This window comes from Zonotrichia leucophrys, unplaced genomic scaffold (genome assembly GCF_028769735.1).
Source record: "Zonotrichia leucophrys gambelii isolate GWCS_2022_RI unplaced genomic scaffold, RI_Zleu_2.0 Scaffold_257_73630, whole genome shotgun sequence".
Taxonomy (NCBI): Eukaryota; Metazoa; Chordata; class Aves; order Passeriformes; family Passerellidae; genus Zonotrichia; species Zonotrichia leucophrys.
This window is the reverse complement of record NW_026992462.1, coordinates 49,155-66,651: the sequence shown is the minus strand read 5'-3', so window position 1 is coordinate 66,651 and position 17,497 is coordinate 49,155. Positions and strand designations below refer to the sequence as shown.

Genomic DNA, 17,497 nt, shown 5'->3' with positions numbered 1-17,497 from the left:
AACAGAGGTATCAGAGGCACGGGTTTAGTGCAAGGCAGCCTCTGGGGCACAGGGACAGAAGCAGAGTGCTGAGGCTCCCTGCCTGTGCTGTCAGAGTGGCCTTGGACTGAGCCTTTCAGGGTGTGCAAACAGTGTCTGCCTGGGCCAGCGCTGTCCAAAATGCTACAAATGCAGCTGATAATTGATTCCTCAGAGGAGCTTGCTGTGTCAGCAAGAGCCAAGGAATGGAAAAAGGATAATCTCAATATATAGCAGAGAAGATGATTGATAGCCTTGCTTTAACTGGGGCTAAATCCACTGCTAATTATGCCAACATCTTTGAATGCAAGGTTTAATACACTTTGTGTCTTCATTAGGAATCTCAAAAGGGCATGTTCAGCTATTGGGAGTGTGAAAGGCCCTTTAAAGAGCCTTTGAATAAAGTAGATCTCCAGCAATAGGGAATTTAGTTTAGCAGTTCTTTTGATCTCTTTTTCAAACAAAGGAATTAACCATAAATTAGGGCTACTTTAGAAAAAGCAGATGTTCTCTCTGAGATTTAGTAGGAACAGACAGCTGTTCCTCACGTTCAGTAGTCACCGATGTCTTTAATTGCATTTAAACTCAAATGAATTTCCATTTTAAAATGGGTACTATAACCCTTTCTTGTATAGCAGAATTGGTTTTGGTTACTTGCAGGAGCTCCTTCAATGTTTCAATGTTGATGACTGCTGGTGGATTAACAGCATAGAGAAAATGAATTCTCTTCCACCACAGAATATTAAATGCCTACTAGATAACATTTTGTCTGATCAGAAAATAAGAATGGTCTCCAGAGCATTTCAGGTTTTTTTCTCTCAGCCAAATCTGCCAAGCAAGAAACCTGTTGGTAGTAAATATTTGTCTGTGTTTGATACAGTTCAGTTCAGAAAATGGGCCGAGATATTTCAGGGACAATGTGAGAAAACACTCGTGTTTTGCTTACATTTCAGTCCCCTGTGTAGCATTTTTCTTTCTCTATGCCCTATTTCAGTGAACATTATAAAAAAAAATGCCATTACCATTCGGAGGGGAAGTGGCATTAAAATGTGGAGATGCCCAAATGCCAAGGCAATGGGGTCTGGGTAATTATCTAAGACACCCTGAGGTTTGAAACAGCTCTTTGTTGGAAGCCCCAAAAGCATTCTGCCAAAGACACCAGCTGGTCACTGATGTTTCTCATCCAGCTGTCAGGCAGCAGCCATCTCTGGTGGGCTGGAGTTTTGAGGTGTGTTCTAACCCTGCCCTTTGCTGTGTGCCACTAAGCACAGGGAAGAGCCAGATTAGGCATTTGGCACTTGACATCAAAGTTACAAAAATGGAATCATCTCTTTTATTAGAAATCTCTCCATTTCCTCTCTATGGTGCATTTCCAAATCCTCAGTGTGGGTTTAGACAACTTCTTAATGGAAATCAAAGGCAATTGGACATTTCATTCATTGTTCATGCAGAGATTGTGAAGTAATTTAGTAAAGGTAGGAAGTCTGCCACAGGGACAGGGCTCTGGTTGGAGCAATTAGTGCTGAGGGGTTTGTGGTTCTGTTTCCAGGATGCTCAGCTGCTTTGCCCATTTCCGGACCAAGGGGCTCTGAGTGCTATTTTGCTGCTCTTGGCCAGAGAGGCTGGCAAGAAGCAGAAGCAGAGGCAGATCCCTGTTTGCAGTGAGGCTGGTGGGTAAGGAGCTGTGTCTCTGTCCCGGCAGTGCTTGTGCAGGGGGTTCATGCCAGGAGGCCTGAAGTCGCCCAGCGCGACGCCCTGCCCGTGCTCTGGTCCTGCCTGGGGAACAAGGCGCTGCATGTGCCGAGTGCCAACGTCCGCACCGTGGCCACCAAGCTCGCCTCTGCCCTCTGCAAGGTGATGGGCACCCAGCTGAGGAAATGTGCTGCCAGTGAGCCTCCACATGTGCGGGAAAACCTCTCCAAAATGTTGGGCTGGTGAAGGCGAGATGTTCTCCAGAAAGCTGAGGAAGCGCTGAGTTGGACACCTCTGGATTTGCCTTTTGAGCTGTGCCAAAAATTATGAAATCCTAAGGAAGGTTGTGCATCTGTCCCCACTCTCTCCATTGCCCTTCCTACTCATGGCATGGGGGCCTGAAGCAGCTCCAGATGGAGGACAAGGTGAAGGCAATCATGGCTCAGCCTCACACAGAGGTGAGGGGGGAGCTGGGCCAATCTCTGCTGGCAGGAAGGGTCTTGTGGCAGCCCAGAGAGGCTGTGCACATTGCCAGGGAACAGCTGTGCCCTGCATGTGCCCTGCAATGAGCTGTGCTGCTGCCAGTGCCCCTGGAGCTGTGGGGCTGCTGAGCTGTGGGGCAGGCAGAGGAGTAGGAGGGTGCATGTGCAGCTGAGCCATTCCTGGGGAGCACAGGGCTCTGGGCTCCCTGCTGTCCCGGGGCAGCCCAGAGGCCAGGCTGTGCCTGTGCCAGCTCTGGGCAAGTGGCTCAGGGTTTGCCCTGGCCTGCCTCAGTGTCTGCCAGCAGGAGCATGTTTCCCTGTGCAGCTGTTTAGAAGTTTGCAGGAAATGTGTCCCATGAAATATGGAGCTTCAGCTGCTTTAGGTTTGCATGGTGGTCTCTGTTAAACTTTGTGTCTCCATTTTGCAGATCTGACTGGTTACAGTCTTCCCGAGAAGTTTTCTCCAGATACTTCCAATGTTCCCTCACCCACAAAGTCCTCGCCTCCCCTCCAGAAGAGCTCTCTTTCCTCCAAGCTCAGGAAGAAACTGCCACCTGTATGAAGAGTGTTTGAAGAATAGGATTGATGTGTTAGGCTTCATAGTTACAGCTGTACATATGTTCTGATCTTTAGATGTAGTTTTGAATTAATGACTTTTGATTCTGTCTTCACAATTTGATGACATATTTTTAATTGTATATATTTTATTTTGATGATGAAAAAAAGTAAATAAATCAATAAAATTTAAATAAACCAAGAGGAGAATGTGAGACCAGGACCTGCTAGCCTAGAGATTATGGGAGTGCAGCTCACTCAGTGTGCCAGTGTCTCACCACATCCTTTCCTCATTGGGCCTCTCCTCTTCCTCTTTGGCCATCTTTTCTTTGTGTCATTTGTGCTGCTCTTTGTTACTTGGCATTACAACAGAGTCACCTTTTGACCTTTTTGGGGGACAATGGATCCAAAAGATCCTGTCTAGTCAAAGGTTTTCTACATAGGTGTGTTCTGTGCTCACCAAAGGCCTGAGCAAAGAAACCAAGAGAAGTGTGCCCAAATCCCAAAGCTTTGCTCATTTGCAATCTCCCACAGATCTGGCTCACAGGTGTCCTCAGTCACAATTCCATAGGTAAGAAGAGGTCATGCATTACACTGGGAAATGATGCACTGCTTTGGCAAAGTCACCTGTATGTAAATTTACTCAGGACAGCACTCCAGCTGTGTGGTTTGCACCTTGTTTGCAGAAGGATGAGTGCACTGGGAGGCCAATAACAAGTGACAAGGGTTCCTCCAATCTGCACTGCAGCCTGGGTGCCATTCAGCCTAGGGCTAGGGGATCATTTGTTCCCATGGACCAGTGCTTGCCAGGGGAATGAATTCCTGCACAGCTGGAAGAAGCAATTCTGGATTCAGCTCCAGCTGTTGGTGGGCTGCATGATCATTGACAATGCTGCCTTTCCAGAAATTATTCTGCAGTTTCCTTTCATAGTCATTTGAAGGTTTTAAACTTCACATTTCAATTTGCTTTGCCTTAGGGAAAAACACTTCTGGGCCCAGTGCAAACTGTAACCTTTTGACAGCAAAGTCCTCATGGTTGCCAGCTTCTGATGTTACACAATGTCACCTGGCTGCATGTGTTTGCTTAGCTCTGGGTCTAGTCCTGGCCTAGTAAAACAGTTGGTAGCTCTATACCTTCCTTTCTCTTCCTCCCTCTTTTTCCTTAGTTTTCCCTTTTCCCCCAGTTCCTCCTCAACACATTTTGCTGTGGTTATTCAATAAAGGTACATTTGTTTTGATTATCACTGTAACCCCCTGTACCGTGTTGTTTTTTGCACTCTGAGATCAACCCACAAACCATCACGAAGCCCGTTCGTAAGGACAGATAATGACACTTGTATACATACTATAGAAACCTTCTATCAAACCTTAAAAATTCTCTAGAAATTAATTTACAACATTACTGGGTCTGGCACAGCCCAGATCTGGTGTTTGCTGCCACCACCAGTACCCAGAGCTGGAAATTCCCTTGTTCTGGCAGAGCCAAGTCCAGCAATTTTCTGGTAAAGAAAGCAAAAATTTATCAATTTCCACTGCCAGCACTGGCAATGCCAAGATCTGGTGTTTGCTGCCACCGCCCATACCCCAATCTGGACATTTCTCAGTTCCAACACAGCCCAAGTGCAGCAATTTTTTGGGAAAAGAAGACAAAAGGCAGCAATTTCCTGGTGCCAAGATGGTCACCACCCAGACCTGGTGTTTGATGGCAGCGCCCATGCCCAGATCTGGATATTTCCCTGTGCCACCACAGCCCAAGTGCAGCAATTTGATGGCAAAGAAAGCCAAAACCAGGCAAATACCTGGTGCCTACACTACTCCTACACTACTCCTACACTGTGCCTACACTACTCCTACACTACTCCTACACTACTCCTACACTACTCCTACACTACTCCTACACTACTCCTCTACACTACTACACACTACAAAGATTTCATGTTTGCTGATATGGCCAGTGCCCAGATCCAGAATTTTTCAGGTGCCTGTGCAGCACAATTCCAGCAATTTCCTGGCACAGAAGGTTAACATTTGGCAATTTCCTGGTGGCAGCACATCCCCTGCCAAGATATGGGGTGTGCTGGCCCCGCCAGTGCCCAGATCTGGCAATTTCCTGGTGCTGGCACTACCCAAATGCAGCAATTGTCTGGCAAAGAAAGCCAAAACACGGCACTGCCCAGATCTGCTGTGTTGGGGTTGGTTTAAAAGACGAGGGAGACCTCGGCTTAAGGCCGTGGGAAAACCCTCTTTAGTTGGGGTCAGCAGGAGCTCCTGCCCATAATCCTCTTGTTCAGTTATGCAGATTGTTACTAGAAAGTTCTGAGTTCTCTTTGGTATCACTAGTTACTTTTTGTTGCAAAACTGTAATATTCTTAATGCTTCCGTCCCTCAGATTCCACCTTATCCCCTCCCCATAAATAAATGTATAAATATTCCTGCTAGACCCTGGACCCAGGCTTTTTTCTGCTTCTCTCTCTGTACTGTGCACGTCACCCTGTTTGTTGTGTTTGCCTTCTTTAAAGTTCTGTTTCCAGAGCACCAGATGAAAGCAGTCACTCTCTGTAAAGTGGCCAGAGCCAGTTCTCAGGGAAACCACTGGTCAACAGTCCGGACGAGGACCAGAAGGTTTCACTGGTGTTTGCTGGCACTGCCAGTGCCCAGATTTGGAAATTTCCCTATTCTGGCACAGCCCAAGTGCAGCAATTTGCTGGCACAGAAACCCAAAACCTGTGGCAGCTTCCTGCTACTGGGTCTGGCACCACCCACATCTTGTGTTTGCTGCACCAGAACCCAGATTTGGAAATTTCCTGGTGCCAGCAGAGCCCAAGTCCTGTGATTTGCTGGCACAGAAAGCCAAAAACTGCAAATTTGAAGGTTCTGGCTCCAGCACCATCCAGACCTGGTGTCTGCTGGGACTACCAGTGCCCCGACTTGGAAATTTCCCAATGCCTTCACAGCCCTGGTCTAACAATTTTTTTTTAGCTGGCTGGGGCAGAGAAGTTCCTTTGGACTGTGACTTTCCTTTTTCTTGGAACTTTTTAAACCTGCTCTGGACTGAAAACCCAGACAAACACCGGCAGCTCACACTTGTGGCCCACCAAGCTCTGGGACGCTGCATTCCAGCGCCAGAGGGACTTAGAAGAGACCGAGTGAGCCAACTACAACCCACAAAAAGGATTTTCTGAATTTGCCAACTCTTCAGCACTTTCCAAGGTTTTATTTAAATTATTTTAGGTTTTATTTAATATTATTCATTTTTCATGCTTGTGAATACACTACCTGTTAAATAAACTGGGGTTTTTTCTCTTTTCTCAAGTGAAGTCTTTCCCTGAACTAGTAGGGGGAGGGGCTGCTTGAATTCGCTTTCTAGGGGCTGCTTGAATTCGCTTTCTAGACAGACCCCTTTAGGAGGTTTCCTCCCCAAATTTGCCCTAAGCCAGCACAAACAGTCACCATGAAAATTTCACCAGTGGCATAATTTCCTGGTGGCAAATCTTGTAACAGAAGCTTGACCTTGTTCTCCATGAGAGATTCTTGGGAAGAGCAGACAGGAGAAGATTCCTGGAAAACTGAAACAGCTTTCCAGAAGTGAAATGAAAATGAAAGAAACAATCCAAGATGTTTTCCTCTATTTATTTCTATGCTCCCCTTTTGCATGTTACACTACTTCTCCATCCCAGTAATTCCAAATGCACTGTACCTCTAAGATCGATGACTTGGTGATTTTTAGACACTCTAAAAATCCCATGAGCCACACACAGTTTTCCTTCCCCTGATTTTACAGAAAAGCACCACTGGAGGTGTAAGTGCAGTGCTAGGCTCACGTAGGAATCCTCCCCAAGGGAAGGTGGCCCGACAGTGTTTGACCCTCAGCAAGGACAATGCACAGCAGCAAGCGAGGGGATCGCTGTGCCAGTGTGCAGGAGTCAGGGCTCTGCATCTGCGCTCAGCGCTGCAGAGTTCCCGTGTTTGGGCAGACGGAGGGGCTGTCCCCGGGGCGCGCGGGGCTCGAACGTGGGGCTCGTGGGGCGAGCGGGGAACGGACACGGGGACGAACGGCCCCGGTGCTTCAGTTGCAGCGGCGGCAGCGGCGGCAGCGGCGGCAGCGGCGGCAGCGGCGGCAGCAGCGGCGGCAGCAGTAGCGGCGGCAGCACCAAAACAGATACTTTTGAATAGTCTTTCTCCTTTTCTTTCTCTTTCTCTCTTTCTTTCTCTTTCTCTCCTTTTCCCGCTGTCGGGCACCCTTCCCTCGGGGTCCCTTGCCCGGCGTCCCTCTCCTCTCCCCGCCTCCCTCTTCCCTGCCGGGCCGGGCCATGCCTCCGGCCCGCCCCCGGCCCCGGGCGGGGCTTCCCCGTGCCCGGCCCCGGCCGTCCCGCCGCGGTCTCGCCTCCCCCCCGCTCTGGCCGTACTGGCGGTGGCGCTGCTGGGCGGGCATCAGTGCCTGGTGCGGGGGCGGCATCGCCGCCCTTCGGCTCCGCCTGGCCCGAGCCCGGCCCCGGACCCGACGCAGGGTCCAGTCCCGACCCCGGCCCCGGCCCCGGCCCCGGCCCCGGCTCCTCCCGGGGCCCGCGGAGGACACACGCGGCGCGGCCGCTCCCGCCGCCTCCGCTGCGGATTCCCCGGCCCGAGCTCCGCCGCTCGGCAGCGCGGCCTCCGGCCCCGAGCCGCCGAGGCCCGGGGCGGGTGGGGATGCCGGGCCCGGGGCGGGTGAGGGGCGCTCGGGGGCCGTTGCTGGCCCCGGGCCGAGCGCTGACAGCCGCGTCCCGCCCGCAGGGACGGCGCAGGAGGCCCTGCAGGAGCGGTACCGGCTGGGCTCGCTGCTGGGGCGCGGCGGCTTCGGCAGCGTCTTCGCGGCCACGCGGATCTCGGACGGCGCCCCGGTGAGCGGCGGGGCCGGCGGCGGGCGGAGGCGGAGGGGATGGAGGAGGAGGATGGGTCGGGGCACGGCGGGACGGGCGGCGAGCTGAGCCCGCTGCTCTCCCTCGCTCGCAGGTGGCCATCAAACGCGTGCCGCGGGATCGCATCCGGCACTGGGGCGAGCTGGTGAGTGAGCGGGGCCAGCGGCTACAGCCGGGCCGTGCCGGGCGGCGAGGAGCCGGGGCCCGGCAGGGTGGGAGCCGCCGTGAGCCCTGCGGGGAGAGCGGGCGTGGGGTGAGCGGGGCGTGCAGAGCATCCCGGGCTGGCTGAGGGCTTCCCCAGGCCTGGCACGGCGTCGGCCCCACTAAGAGCATCGTGCTCCTCACGCAGCCCGACGGGACCAGCGCACCCCTGGAGATCGTGCTTCTGGCCAAGGTGTCCCGTGGCTGTGGCGGTGTCATTCAGCTCCTGGAGTGGCTGGAGCTCCCCGACGGCTTCCTGCTGGTGCTGGAGCGTCCGGAGCGGTGCCAGGAGCTCTCGGGTTTCCTGGCGGAGCGAGGGTTCCTGCCGGAGGAGGAGGCGCGGATGCTGTTCCGCCAGGTGCTGGAGGCCGTGCGGCACTGCACCAGCTGCGGGGTCCTGCACCGGGACATTAAGCCCGAGAATATCCTGCTCGACCTGGCCAGCGGGCAGCTGAAACTGATCGACTTTGGCTGTGGCGCCTTCCTCCAAGACACAGCCTACACCCAGTTTGCAGGTGAGCCCTCGCAGGGGGTGCTCCTGGGCATCTCGTGGTGCAGCCTGGGTGCAGCACTGGGGCCTCCCCCTATTGCAGCCGGGATGGGATTGATGCTAGAGCCGAGTTGATTTGGGTGGGGGTGTGAGGGGGGCCAGCTCCCAGCCCTGCCGACAGCCTTCAGCACCCACTGTGGCCTGGGCTGGGGCTGGAGCTGGGGCAGCCAGCCCGACACAAACCCCCATGGGGGTAGCAGAGAGGGAGGCCTGACTGCGTGCCCCGGATGGTTTGGTGTGCAGGCGAGGAAGGGCTGGACTGCTCCACTCCCTTTGTTTCCCTTGGCTTATTAGATTTTGGGGGCCATGCAGGTGGGGAGAGTGTGGGTTTTCTCAACTATGGTGGAGTTTTTCCTTTGTGTGTCATGGTTGGGCCTTCCTAGGTTTCTTCTGCCCATCTTCCAGACCAGTGGTTCTTTTTCCAGCCCCGATTTGTGCACAAGTCCCAGTGTTGGCGAGAGGGAAGCGCTCACCCGTGTGCCTTGGGCAGTCCCACATGCCCAGGGAGCTGGGGCCAGCTCTGGGAGCAGCAGCATCCCTGCTGAGCTGTGTCTGTGTTCCACAGGAACCCTGTCCTACAGCCCACATGGGGATCCAGCACCAACGCTACCACGGCGAGGCAGCCACGATCTGTCCCTGGCCTCCTGCTGTGCCACCTGGTCATGGGGAAGCACCCGTCAGGGGGCCAGGAGATCATCGGGGGGGATCTTGTCCACGATGGCTCTCTCAAGGTGGATCCTCATCTCGGGCACGGGGAAATACCATGCTGGAGACAGCAGCGGGCTCATGGGCAACCTCTGCAGCTGCTGAGGGTGGCACATGTCCTGCTCTCCTGCTCTGCTCCAAAAGAGCATCCATGGGAAGTTAGCCCAGCCTGGGCACGCCCACATGACTGGCATGGGAACAGGGGGCAACTTCTCCAACTGACTGGTGATTTCTGGTTTCTCTCCCAGCGTGCCAAGTGTCATTAAGAGGTTGTTTGTCAGCAACCCTCGGACAGGCCACTTAGAAGATCTTTCTGTCATCCTGGGGTAAGGATGTTTCCCTGCCTAGAAGACTGAAGAGACACGTGCACAGTTGGATCCAGGGGCCTGGGCAGGTACCAGCTCCATGCATCTCTTGGCAATCATGCAAAGCAAACCAGCTGGTTTGTCCTGCCTGTAGCTCTGAGCAGGGGTCAGCAAAGAACACGCAGCTCTTGGGCTGGAGCTGAGCTGCAGACCTATGTGGCAAGCCTGTGGCCACCATCCCTGGTTTTGTTGTCTGTTCATGGATGGCTGGGACCTGGGCATAGCCCTGAGAGCCTGGTCTGGCCCCGGGCGAGGAGAAGGAGCCCCTGGAGAAGCTGTTCCAGGTGGGGTCTGCTGATGAGAACCAAACACAACCTCAAGGATGACAATCTTCCCAGCCTGGCCAGCTGAAGTATGGACTTGGATTCTGGTATCTTTTCAAAAGCAGGCTCCGGCCCAATTTGCAGGTGAGTCCACATACATGGGATTGCTCCTGATCTGGCATGGCACAGCTGCCGGCCCAAGGTTCCCCTTTGCTGGGGCAGATGCAACCATTCTTCAGTTGGCTGCCCAGCTGCAATTTTGGCTCTGGCAGCTGCTGAGGGCTGGATGGCCGTGGCCGGCTGCAGGCTGGGCACACGTCCTGCCATCCTGCCTGTGCCAAAGGCAGCAGGGATGGGCAGCTCTGGGCACAGCTCTGGGCACGGCCAGCATGGCCTGGGCACCGCAGGCCTTGGCACAAGGGCACAGGAGCCCTCAGCTGACGGGCGGTTTCTGCTTCTCCCCTTGCAGCGGGCTCTGCGGGTGCTGAGGCTGCTCTGGGCTCTGCCAGGGCTCTGCTGGGCTCAGCCCTGGGCCCAGCTGGGCTGGCTCTGCCCTCACATTGCTCTGACAGCTTTGCATCAGACGAGCCCGTTGCGAGCACAGCGCCTGAGCTTTCTGCTTTGGCAGGTGAGTGAGACTCTGCTGCAGGCCCAGAGATTGCAGCTGGGGACACACATCCAACTGGCAAGGACCCAAACTCTCCACAGTTCCAGCTGAACGCCTGGATCTGTTTTGTCTGTCCCATTCTTCCTTCTTGATTGGCTGGAATTGTGCAATTGCACTTTCTTCCTCCTCCAGAAGTGCCACGAGTGGGCCAAAGCTGGCAAGTGGGCCATGCTCCTGAGGCAGTGCAGTCTGGACCTGGTGAATGGAGAATTGCCCTTCTGCACTCCCAAACCAGAGCAAAAAGCTGTCAGTGGGACTTTGTGTCTTTTAAGAAATCCCTGACAGTTTCAAAGGGAATGTGCAGCTCATTCCCAGGCTGAGAAGGAAGGTCATCTAAAGGATTTGGGGTTTGACAGAGTTTCCATTCCCAGTCCTGCTTGGAGCTGGAAGGGCACAAAGCAATTTCCTCTTGCTTCGAGCACAATTTCAAATACCAATATTGGAAACAAAGCCCAAAATTTTTAAAAGGCTGCTGAGGTCAGTAAGATAAATCCATGCCATCGGCACATTTACAATGTAAATTAACTGAGTTCTCTTTTTAAAAAGATCATTTACCTCTTAATGCAAAGAATGTAACTTGGCATTTATGCTTTGTTTTTTTCATTAACTCTATGTTATGTTTTTTCTCTAACACTTGGATTTTACTCTTATCTTTTACCATTTACCTATTTTTCCCTTTTTCCTTTTTTTTTTCTTTCAATTGAAAACATGTCCTATAAAAGGAGTGTCCTTTGCTCCTGGTTCCCGTGTGGAGCAGCTCCCTTCCTGCTGGCTGAGCTGCTCAGGCAGGGCCCGGCAGCTCCTGGCCCTGCAGGGCTGAGGCTTTTCCCCATTGCTGGCCCACAGACTGATGGAGCAGCACTGCTGAACTCGGGCACACAGAGGGACCAGCAGCAGCTGCCTTTGGGCACTTGAGGCTCCAAGGCCCAAACTCTGAGCAGCCAGGGCTGGAAGAGACTGGCAGGATCTGATCCCTGACTCTGGGCCAGGGCTGCACAAATGACCCCCCAGCAGCAGCAGCAGCAGCAGCAGCAGCAGCAGCAGCAGCAGCAACAGCACATGAAGCTGACTTGAGCACAGCCCCTGCCCCTCTTCCCTCCCGTGTGCAGCGGTGTCACAGCAGCCTGAGGCACCTGGGAGCCCCCAGTGCCAGCAGGGACTGGAGATGGCAGCCCTGGGCTCCTGGAGGCTGTGCAGGGAGCAGAGCTGGGCACTCCCTGTCCATGGGGAGCTTCCAGATGGAAAAGGCTGCTGTGCCCAGGCAGCTCCAAGGGCACAGAAAGGAGGCTCTGGAGCACTGGATTAGTGCCAGTGCCACAGTCCTGGGCAGCAGCCAGAGAGCCCTGGAGAAACAGAGGGCACAGCACGAGGGACAGAACCAGGCAAGGGCAGAGACTGGAGAGAGCCAGGCCTGGGAGCAGGAACAGCTGCTCCATTGCACTCTTGGAGAAAGCTCTTGGCTGGTTCAAAGCGCTGAAAGGCGTGAAGGGCAGAGAGGAGGCCACAGCAAAAAATGCTCCTGTTTGCACAGCCTCCCCTCTCTGTGTCCCAGAAGGAACTGCATGGACTGTGTTCTTCTCTCCGAGTTTTGTTCAGCATGAGCAGCTCAGCACCAGGAGCTGAAGGAGCTGAAACCTCAGGCCATAGGAGCTGGACAAGAAGAGACTTTTCGACCAAAGTAATGCTGCCAACATGGACCTGACTGAATCCAGCAGATGGAATAATGGAATTATAGAATCCTTTCTACTGGAAAAGACCTCTAAGCTAAACCAGTCCAGCTGGTCACCCAGCAGTGTCAAGCCCAGCACTGAACCACGTCCCTGAAGTGCCAAGGCCTGGACACCAGCGGCGAGTGAGGCCAGAACAGCAGGCCCTGAGCCAAAGGTGGCCTCTGGATGAACCTTCCAAGCAAAGGTTATCTTTGTATCTGCTCATTAATGAAATATTAAGGTCGTTAGAGCTGTGATAGATGTATCCACTCATTAGTGAAACATGTATTGACCTTTGTGTATTTAGAAGCCAGACAAGGCCATGAAATCTGACATCTGGCCTTGTTTGGGGCTGAAGGATCAAAAGTCAGCTCCCCTGGTTCCTCCTTGAGCCCTGGCCAGGCTTTGGGAGGGACCCAAGAGGAGGATGAAAGCAGATGTTGCCACACTAGCAGTGCTGTCAGTTTGTTCATTCAGCACTGTCAGAGCTGGGCCCTCTCCCAGTGGGATTGGAGCCTCACCTGGGGCTGGAGGCACCTGCAGGAATTCCCAGTGGCCAGGAGTGGCTCTGCAGCCTTTGGCTGTGACAGCTTCCCCAGCTGCTGTGTGGGTCTGGGGGATGGTAAAGGCTGAGGGTAAATGCTGCTGGATCTTTCTTAATCACTGCTGCAATCTGTGGTGGGGATGGTTGGGTGCATTGCTGAGCTGCTCCTGTTGTGATTCTTTGCTGCTCTGAACTGCAGGAAATGACACTGATTCCTTCAGTTGGAATCTGTGTCTCTGGTGCTGACCCTGCCCACTGGTAAAACAAAACTGGCACAGTCTGGCCAGATGACAAAAAAATGTCACTTGTTCAGTGTCAATGTGAGGAATCAGTCCCATCAGAAATTCCCAGCTGGGAAGCCCTTCCCTGGAGTTCCCTGGCTCTGGAGTGGGCTGAGGTTGGAGCCCTGTGTGAGCAGTGGGGCAGTCGGGTAAAAGAAGCTGCACCCCTGGATGGCTTCAAATGCATCCAAAAATTGCACAAGGAAAAGGAAAAGACCTTGTGGGTTTGGGCAGACAAAAATGAATTTGTTGAGAGGAGATTGGAAACAGCACCTTCAGAAGGAACAATTATTGTTGGAATACTCCCACATGGAGCAACAGGAAAATGTTTTAATCTTGAGCTCAGATGCATTTGTACAAGTGAAATATCAGTATAATAAATAACAATATATGTATTTATAGAATAATAAGGCATTATTATATGTATAAATTTATATAATATATATGTATATCTATATCTATATTTCTATATCACTATTTACATAGAAAATTGTAATAATGGGAAGTAGTGCTAACAATGCTCAAGGATGTAACACTAAATACCCTACAGAACAGGATTGGCCAGGACCCTAATGTCAGTGTTCAGCTTTGTGAGATTGTATACAATGGAAAAAGGAGGAAGAGATGAAATTGGCTATTTTTACAGGGTGTGCTGATATTGTGATCCAGAGTGCTTTGTCTGTTCCTGTGAAAAATACAGTGATTAAGCCTTTCATGTACCAGACTATGCACAAGCTGCAGGATCGGTTGAAAGGGTGAAGGGGTTGTTATAAAAGCAGTTGAAAAAATGAAAGACATGGGAAGTTGTCCCCATGGAGAACCCATCTCCCAGATGTGCTCCATGCCCTTCGCAATGGAAATGGAACCCCCTGGCTGTGCACGGCTGCCCCCAATTTGCAAATCCAGCCATGGGCAGTGAGACTTGGGCTGCCTGGGAAATTGTTCTGGCTGTGATGGCCCCTGGCAGGGCCAGCCCAGAGGCTGCAGGGCTGGGCCTTCATGCACTGGAATTAATGTGGAGAAATTCAAAGCAAATGAGAGCTATCAGTACTGAAACAGGAATTCAGATTCCTCCAGGACACTTTGCTTTGGTAACTGCTCCCTTGGAGCTTGGCCTTGCAAAGTGTTCCTGTCAGGGCAGGAGGAATTGATGCAGAATATGCAGGAGAAATTACAGTAATTCTGTTAAACAATAGTGACCAGGATTGGATTTGTCAACCCCATGACAGGGTAGCACAATTTTCGATATTGCAGTTTTAAGATCGATTGTGAAAACAGGAGATCCACCTCCAGTCACCACCGTTTGTGGAGATAAAGGGTTTGGATCCAGCAGCCCTAATAATGGAGCCAGAGTGTGGGTCCGGAGGCCAAAAGGCCCTCCCGAGGCAGCTGAAGGATCAGCTTCTGGGAAAGACAACTCTGAGTCCTGAACCCTGGGCAGGAACAATGGGAATGTGTCCCTGCAGCCAAGGATTCTGTGTGAGAACAAGTAGATCTGACAGGATATTGTTTTACACATCCTGCCAGACCAGATCTCCCTGTTTGCCCCAAGGGCCCCTTTGGGAAATGCTCTGATCCACGGGGCTCCATGTGAAGGCTGCTGTGACACTGAGGGACTTGCACAGGAATTCCATCCAGGAGCCTGGGTGCCCCTCAGGGACTGGGACCCGGCCCCTTCCAGCCAGAGGGGAAAGGGCCCCCCAAGCCTTGTTAGCCACAGACAGCATGGTAAAGCTGAACAGCAAAGGGCCCTGGGGCATTATTCTGGAATTAAAAAGGCGCCAGCTCCATGGACAACAGATTTCTTGTTCCTAACTCAAATGAGATTGAGAAAAAAGAATGAAGAACGGTGTCACTAAAGTACTACTGATGTCTGTAAGGTGTACCTTTATAGTCAGCCAAAATCTTTGTCTGCCACAAACACCTCTGGTGTTTCACCAAGGGATTGGTCATCAAAATGTAATGATGGGTTATGATGGATTGCTGAGCTTATCCTTTTGTAATTCTTTGCTAATGACGATGTGCTTTGCTGAGCTTATCCTTTTGTAACTCTTTGCAGCTGTGCATGATATAAATGACACAATTCCTTAAATTGGTGTCTGTGTCTTTGGTAGTGACCCTGCCCACTGGTGAAACAGGGCCTCCTCTTGCCTAAGTGTTCCCTGGGAAGGCAAAAGCCCTCTGTCCAAAATTCCCCCCTTCCTCCCTGTTCCCCCCTTCACACCCTGAGCATGATGTGCTGTGGTCTGGGGTATGCCCGGGCTCAGTTGGGGTCCCCTGTCCTGGCTGTGTCCCCTGCCCAGCTCCCCCACAGCCCCAGCCCCTCCCCAGCGTGGCTGACGAGGGGCAGGACAGGCCTTGGCTGTGCTGCAGCTCAGCAAGAACAAAACCATCTCTGCGTGCTCAGCCCTGGGCTCAGCACCTGGCCCAGCAGTGTCTCAGTGCCAGCGGCTGTGCCCTCAGTCCCTGCCAGGGGTTTCCATGGCAACTGCCAGGCCAGGTGACCCAGGTGTCCCCCCCAGTGCCGGTCGCCATGGAAACAGTGCCCAGCCGTGCCCCTTTCTGTCTGGCTGACCTGGCCTTTGGCCCTGGCAGTGCCGTTGGCTGCTGGTTCCTGGTGCCTGAGCGGCCAGCGCGGCACAGGGCAGGTGGCCATGGCACAGCCCCCAGCAAGGGATCCCCTCTGGCTCTGGGCACTGACACCAGCCCTGAGCAAGGGGCCAGGGCAGCTTTCCATGGCCACCAACCATCACAACGGGGCTGGGCATTGGTTGCCATGGCACCAAACCAAGGAACAGGTACCTGTGGCCATTGCCATGGCACCTGGTGGCACCAACGAGTGTCACTGCAATTGTACCTGGAACAGCCCTGGCACCGCTTTGTCCTGAGGGTTGCCATGGCAGCTGAGGACACCAACAGCTGGTGCTCTGCAAGGGCCATTTGGGAGATGGGAAGGAGCAGCAGAGCAGGGGCTGATCCATCCCCAGTGTGCTGCACAGCCCAGGGCAGCGTCCCAGAGCGTCCTCATGGAGCTGCCAACAACATCCCCCCTCTGCAGCCCTGGCCTCTCCCCCAGCTCACACAGGTGCCCCATCCTTGCAGGCACAGACACGGCAGCACTGGCTCAGCAGCCCCTGTTTGCATTGCACACAGCAGGGGAGCACCCCCATGCTGTTGCTGTGGGGACATGAACCTGAGGGAGCACAAATGCCATCAGCCCCTGGGGCCAGCAAGGGCTGGGGGACACCAGGGAAACCACTCAGCTTTGTCCTGGCCTCTGCAGTCAGCCAGAAAGTTTGTTCCCATCAGCTGGGAGTTTCCTGTGCCACTGCAGACGCTGTTGCTCAGAGCCAGGGCTGCCTGGCAGCCACCCCCAAACTGCCCTCAGCATTTCCTTGGCTTCACCTTTGCTTTCTTTCCTTTTTCTGAAACAAATTTCTTCCTCTTGCCCATCCCTCTTCCCTCCTCTGCAAACAGCCCATCCCTGTTTGCCCTTTCCTCTCTGGCCCCACTCCCCATTGCAGTTCCTGACTTGGCACCATGGGAACGTCCCTTTGGGAGCAGGATCATCCTACAAGTGCTGCAGGAATTGTCTGCAGGCTCCTGCAGTGCCTGGTGCTGCTCCCTTGCCAGAGGCACCCCAGGCCAGGGAGGCACATCTGGGCTGCTGTGTCTGGCTCTGGGGCTCCCTGTTCTGGGCAGTGAGGAGGAGCTGCAGAGGCTCTGCAGGACTGACAGGATGGGCTTTGGGGCTGGCAGGAGAAGCTGGGGGACCTGGGCTGCTGGAGCTTCTGAAGAGGAGGCCCAGGGCTCGTCCTGCAACTGCTCCAAGGGTGGTTTCAGAGAATCCCAGAATCAGCAAGGGTGGAACAGGCCATGGAGATCATCAAGTCCAACCTGTGCCCTGACACCACCTTGTCTCCCCTGGGCCTCCTCTTCTCCAGGATAAACAACCCCAGCTCCCTCAGCCACTCCTCAAAGCTCTTGTGCTCCCTCCCCAGACTTGTTGCCCTTCTCTGGACATGCTCCAGCCCCTCCATGTTCTTCCTAAATTGGGGAGCCCAGAACTAGACACAGCACTTGAGGTGCTGCCCAAGCATTGCTGAGCACAGGGGAAGAATCCCTGCCCTGCTCCTGCTGGCAACACCATTCCTGATCCATAGGAGTGGCAGGGGTTGCATGTGGGAAATGGTGGGGAGGGGTGGGAAAAAAGTGTTACTGATTGCCAGCCATGAAGGATTTTGATTTTCCTATTTATTCAGGCTGCATTACAAGATGCAGGGGATCAATATCAATTGGACATTGCTGATACCAATCTATAAACCTAAAAAGAAAACAGGACAAAACTATTTTCTCTGCATTGATTTCAACACAGTATATTCACTTTGAATACACTTCTGAAATCTATCTAATTAACCACAGAATAATTTAAAGCTTCTATTATTATCAGGGGCTGGTTTTTTTCGGGTGTTTTTGCACTATTGTTTATGAGCCTTTTTCATTCAATTCCTGAACTGAAGAGCTCAAGAAAGAACAGATCTCTGGAGTAATGAAATTCATCAGCAACGTC

At 53.1% G+C, this 17,497-nt stretch overlaps 1 protein-coding gene across 1 annotated transcript; it reads left to right on the top strand.

The window, feature by feature from the left end:
• Nucleotides 1-7,003: 7,003 nt before the first annotated feature.
• LOC135441361 (serine/threonine-protein kinase par-1-like) lies at nt 7,004-11,467 on the top strand (the record flags this gene model as incomplete). The annotated part of the gene is made up of 7 exons (XM_064700911.1): nt 7,004-7,624; nt 7,737-7,787; nt 7,992-8,395; nt 8,959-9,124; nt 10,196-10,354; nt 10,526-10,639; nt 11,405-11,467. Coding segments are annotated over 7 exons (1,578 nt in total), but the record flags the coding sequence as incomplete, so codon positions are not given.
• Nucleotides 11,468-17,497: the final 6,030 nt, after the last annotated feature.